The 6,000-nt window shown below is 41.1% G+C and overlaps 1 protein-coding gene across 5 annotated transcripts in view; it reads right to left on the bottom strand.

The window, feature by feature from the left end:
* Positions 1-1,510: 1,510 nt before the first annotated feature.
* MYO1C (myosin IC) overlaps positions 1,511-6,000 on the bottom strand; it is a 141,948-nt gene continuing 137,458 nt past the window's right edge. For all 5 annotated transcript variants that reach the window (XM_075854187.1, XM_075854188.1, XM_075854186.1 and 2 more), the window contains exons 31-32: positions 5,856-5,955; positions 1,511-3,892 (exon numbers count right to left, since the gene is read on the bottom strand). In XM_075854187.1, coding sequence (XP_075710302.1) covers positions 3,866-3,892; positions 5,856-5,955 — 127 coding nt within the window. In that variant the 3' untranslated portion in view covers positions 1,511-3,865. The remainder of the gene's footprint in view (positions 3,893-5,855; positions 5,956-6,000) is intronic.

Raw genomic sequence — 6,000 nt, 5'->3', positions numbered from 1 at the left:
TAAGAGGTGTGCGCCTCTTAATAAATCTGTCGAACCTTACTCTATAAAATCCTTCGACCTTTAAAATTATGCAAAATACTCATAGATGTTAAATAAATTCACAACACAGGAAACAAATGTCCCACGTGACGGCACTTCTGGAGCAGAGTACAGCATGTAATTTCTATTTAGGATTGGTGTACTTTCCCTCGTGTTGCAAGGGGGCATTAAGATCGAATCTCTGGACAACAAAGGTTGACTATTAGAAACACGGGGGAGAACCTGACCTGGCCCATTTTACAGGGACTAGGTCTGTACACCAAGATGCAGAGGGCAGTCTTCTGGGAAGGAATCAGTGGGCTAGACGACTCAGGACAGCCATGACAGAGGTCTGTCTCAGAGATAGGGATTATGCCCATTCCGGATCAGTAGGAACCGGCTTGGGCGTAGGCAGGAACAAAGATGGCATACTTGGCCTGAAAGAGAAGGTGGAGGGGGTCAAGAATGACCACATGAGAATAAACCTGTTAGGAACTAAATTCCCTGTACTGGAATTTAGGATTGTCTGCTTGCAGCTTTGACAGCACTGCTACAGAGAATCTTGGATTTAATGCCTAGAGCAAATAAAAATGATGTCAATAGAAACTGAGCAAGACGTTTCGCCCTTAATTTCCGACATAAAGAAGCAGTCGAGTTTCCATTCTAAAAAGAAGATGGAGCAATCTGCAACAACACAATTACTCTGCCATGTAGGAGGGTAAGGAGACGTAAGCAAGAACTGCGTAGTCATGTCAGGTACAGAGTCTAGCGATGGCACAATACATAGTTACATAGTCGACCAAAAAACACACAGGTCCATCAAGTCTACCTAGTTGATCCAGAGAAAGACAAAAATTCTCATGAAGCGAATCCAAATTGCCTCAATAGGGGAAAAATTCATCCCCAACTCCAAATATGGCAGTCAGAATAAGTCCCGCCATTAAGTATTTTATTATTCTCTCTCCCACCCCTTATTTCAACCCATAGGCCTTTCAGTGTGCCTCTGTGTGGTGAGAGGGAAATCTGGTAGGGCGCAGGCAGAAAGCTGGGTGACGTTAGGCTGTTTGGCGACAGAGAAATTCTGGTGCTCGTCACACTTTTCTTTTGCAGGGGGACAAAGGCGCGATAGGATTGACACTGTGTGCCCTGGCCATGGTGGGGTGAACAGGGAGACAGTGTCAATCCGGTTCTCTAAAATACAGGGGAAAAACAAAAAACGGCAGACTGCTGCAGAAGCAGGGAGTTGCCTCCTACCGACACAAAGCTAAAACTGATCAGCTCAGTGTCTGCAGGAGGGGTATTGCCTGTATAGGAGGAGCTAAAACTTTTAATGCTTAGTATCGCCTCCTAGTGGCAGCAGCCTATACCCATGGTCTGTGTCCCCCAATGACACGGGTGAGAAATAAATTCACAACACTTCGGAAACAATGGTATTATACAAAACATAGAAACAGCAGTTTCTGGAGGAGGATAGATGAACCGAAATGACACATTGTATATTAACTGCAGATTTATTGGTGGAAAGGCACAAATGCAATCACTGGTGTTAAAGCATTTTCTCTTACACCTATTCAGAAGAAAGACAAAATAGCATGGTGGTAACCACATGGCCCAAAGCATATCTGTCACCAGCACACCTGAGGAGGCAGCAGTTTTGAAGGCTGAATGAGAAGCAATCCTTCAATTCACCAGACAATAATGACTTCTGCATTAAGTCTCACAGATGAGGGAAATGATATCTGAACATGGTCAGGGTACCTGTACGTGTAGGGATTGCGTACGTCACACAGATTTATTGCCAACCACATATTTGCGATGGCCACACGGTGCACTACTGCTACGTGTACGGGCAACCTCAAGCTTATAAATATGGACGCCTCCATTGTATATAGGTGAGGGATATACTTTAAGTCACAGTATCTGAAATGTAAAAGGTTTCCAAGGTAAAAAGATGGCACCACCAATCTGTAGTGTGTCAACATTTGGTTAAAAAGCAGAAGAGGAGTAATGAGTTAAAACATTGTTAAAACAAAAAGAACTGAATAATTAAATGTCTCAATAGTATTCCAATGTTCAGAAGTTGTGGTTCTCGGTCAATGGACATGGCAGTGTACTGTATGAACTATGGTTCACAAACGTAACATCTCTTATCACGAGGCACACAAAATATCCAAGGAACACCAACGCTAACACAAACTGTATAAAAAGAAAATCCTGTTGGTCAAAGCATTCGTGGTGAACGACGGCTTGTAACAAAAACATACAAATGTTATGACTTGGTCTGTTCATGGGGTCATCTATCTACAGAAACCCATACACGTATAGCCCATTGATAATCTCTTAAGACCTCGAGTGCTTTTAGCACCTGCTAGTAATGACCTTTAATGAGGATATGTCAGATCCACCGACAGGTCATTAAATATCAGTTCTGCAGCATCTTTACTTAGAACTCTGCGTTGTGACATTCCTCTGTTATTCCTCCCGGAAACGTGTGAATAAATGGACAACTACGCCTTAACTGGTCAATAGGGTGTATCCTTGCACTGTCCAATCAGTGCTGACAGTGATAACCAATGATAACCCCCTTTTATCAATTTATTCATACATTTCCAGGAGGAATAAGAGGAACAGCACAACACAAAATTTGAAGAAAGGGTGCTTCAGAATGGTTAGGGGAATACAAGTATTTACTAAAACAGACATGTCAGGAGAACGGACTGGTCCTTGTTAAGAGGTCTATGCATGAAAATAGGGCAGTATACTATAGGGCATAGGCCCTCTCCTGAAAACAGCTGCCCTCATATTTCACTTATTTTCCTTAGTGTGTACATTAATTGTCTCCCGCACACAATTCCACTACTTCCTATGAAATACATAGATCCTCGTGAATGGGGAGTGACTTCTCCACTATACAGATGGACACTATGAACCGAACCATGTCGACACATAGACCACAGATAAAACAATGCAGTAATTTCAACATCTGTAAAGCCAAAAATTCAATGAATGTGAATGGCAGATATGAAAAAAAAACAACCGGTGAAAGAGAAAGGAGTGTGAGCAAATTAGGATTCTTCTTTGTATACCAAACGTTAGTTAAGGTGCCCTACACAATATATATATATTGCACATTTTAGTATTTCTTACATTTACAAAACATCAACTCTTGCAATGGACATTTCTCCTAAAAGACAGTGACTAGGATTTGTTTCGTTCACGTCCTACAAAGTCCACTCATTTACATATGGCTTTGGATTTCTCTGGATACACAACACAATGACATCGTAAGGCTCTTCCGAGAATTATTGTACAATATATCTTTTAGTAGAATAAAAGCTATAAAATCTGCTTATTATACCTCAGCATTTTTACCTGAAATTAAGATTGCATAAATAAGTTTTCCTTTTAGTGCAGACTAATATTTTGCTTTGTCTGAAACCAATCCATATCCAGGTATGTCTGCAAAGTGGTAAAGGCCTCTCAGGCATTATGGGAAGAGACTAATAATATTCTATCCTCCTCTCACACAGACATGTACAGAGGCTGGACCCCACCATCTTAGTGGAGCAATCTGCTTATGCCTACTGCAGAAAATGCTTAATGATATCGGAGGAGGGGGGGGGGGGGGGGGGGAGAGGGGCGCAACTGTGCAAAAGCAAGTTAAAAAATAAAATAAAATATTTGACTTTCACAAATATATAAAATGATTTCTTATTTTAAGCAGCGCATGTCTTTGGTAACTATAAAATATAAAAAGCAGGTACTGTTCAACAAGTGGGGAAAACGGGCGTATGAGAAACTGTCAGTTTGGTTGTAGTCCAGATTACTATCAAATTGCACTTTTTCATCATCGGGAATTCAGCCGTGGGGCAACCTTAAAAAAAACAAAAAAACAAAACTTTACATTTAGATTGAGTAACATATTGAAACAATGAACTTATTTAATAATTATTTATATTGTACCGAGCTCAATAGGCCTACAGACCTATGTAACAGATGGTTTCTTAGCAGTATTTCGTAAGGCTAATGGCTGCACAAACATGTCGCAACTCTAGTTTCCTACATCATCATGACATTGTAAAACGATTATCCATATATGATAAACATTGAGTCTACACTGCCTATAAAAAGTACTTAGCCCATTGGACTTTTGTGTTTTAGGTATAGCCAAAAATTCTACATTAAACTAAAGGCTCTATTACATCGGCCAATTCTGGCAAGCGCAACGAGTGCCGATAAAGAGAGACATAGTTGATCGGCGCTCGTTTGCTCCTGTCACAAGGAGCTACGTATGGAGATGAACGGTTGTTACTCTGATCGCTCGTCCTCATACATCATCATCATGTCGGAAGCGGGTCAGGGAGATGTGCTGCCGCCAACGATTATATTTCAGTTTTTCAAAACTATACGATCAGCTGATGCTCGTTCATCTGCTGATCGCTGACCTGTTTACACAGGGCAATTATCGGCAACAAGCGTTATATGAATGCTTGTCTGCCCGATAATTGCCCAATGTAAAAGGGACTTAAGGCTTGTTCTCTGGGACCACCACAGGAAATTAACATAATTGTTTTTCACCCATGCCAGTACAGATCTGCTTTATTTCAGGTCATTGCTTTATTCCGTTGTCTTGCAGATTGCAGAAAGTTTTCCTCATGTAGGCTTCTTCCCTAGGGTTACCCCAGGATTTTTGCTGCCTTCATCTTACTTTCTACCTATGCAAGATTTGCTGCATGTAGGAATGTTGCGGCCACCACTATGGATTACACTGCAGATGGTGTGCTTTTGGTAGCACGGCATATTTGGCTTATGCTATGAATAGCATTTGTTTTTCAAGATCCCACGGACAGCCGTTATTTGCCCAGATTGTCCCATCTCCGCCATGAAAATTAGTTACCCCTCTAGAGATGTCATCGTCCACTTTGTGGCCTCCCGCACAAGTGACCTTCCCACATGACCGCTCATTTTAGAGCATGGCCTGTTCCAGAGGCGCATATACCGTTCAGCCATTTCTTTGCTATGCTAATGGCTAACTAAACTGTACTCCATTTATTGACTTCGACATTTTCCTATATCCAACAGGCAAGTACTTTTCTAAACCTTTGTCAAAGAGTTATTTGTGGAGTACTTGGAGAGTTATTATATCTTCACGGTGCTTCTTTTTTTTTTGCAGACTCGAGAGTTTACCTTCCAGACACCGGTATAGATCTGCAACAAATTTGCTACAAAAAGGGGTGATCTTATGTTGTTGGTGATCTATAAACTTGGATGCTGTTCGAGTTGTATCTATTAGAAGAGTTCTAGTGAACACTTTTTACAATCCAGGCCCTAACTAGGAGACTGGATCTTTAAAGGGTATGCCCACCATTGAGCACAAACAGGTCCTCAAATACAGTGCCTTACAAAAATGAACCATAAAAAAAGTCCTGTTATTGCTCTGGGCAGCGTATGGAAATGAGCATTGAAGATTCCTGCAATCCGGTAAGTGTCCTGATAGATCATCTCATCATAACCATGCCTGTCTGGATTAGCAGAACATACCTATATATACTATCATGGGAGCAGGGATAAGATGTAGTCAAACGCCTCTGGCAGAACACATCTTGAGGGACACAAAAACTGGACAAGTTAAAGTGCAACCAGTTTCCCCGGATTAATAAAAATCAGAAGATTGTATGCAAGTCACCATAAACATGAGATTGCCTGCCAAAAATAGGTCTGTGGACTGCTTTAATACTAACTGGTAGGTTCAGGCTGTATTAGGAATAATATTAAAGTTGCTATCAACCATGAAAAAGAGAACGAAGTAGTCATATCAGAACGTGAAGAATCCTTACCACAGACAAGTGTCCATTTTTGGCTTTAGCGATCAGCAATTCAGAGCCTGATGTAAAGTCGATGATGCCTTCTTTACCCTGACCCACAGTAAACTTGATGCTGTGAAAAATAAAACAATATAATGAGATATCCTAGAGTTTGGCA

This window comes from Rhinoderma darwinii, chromosome 2, assembly GCF_050947455.1.
Source record: "Rhinoderma darwinii isolate aRhiDar2 chromosome 2, aRhiDar2.hap1, whole genome shotgun sequence".
NCBI classification, from domain to species: domain Eukaryota; kingdom Metazoa; phylum Chordata; class Amphibia; order Anura; family Rhinodermatidae; genus Rhinoderma; species Rhinoderma darwinii.
This window is presented reverse-complemented; position numbering and strand designations above follow the sequence as displayed.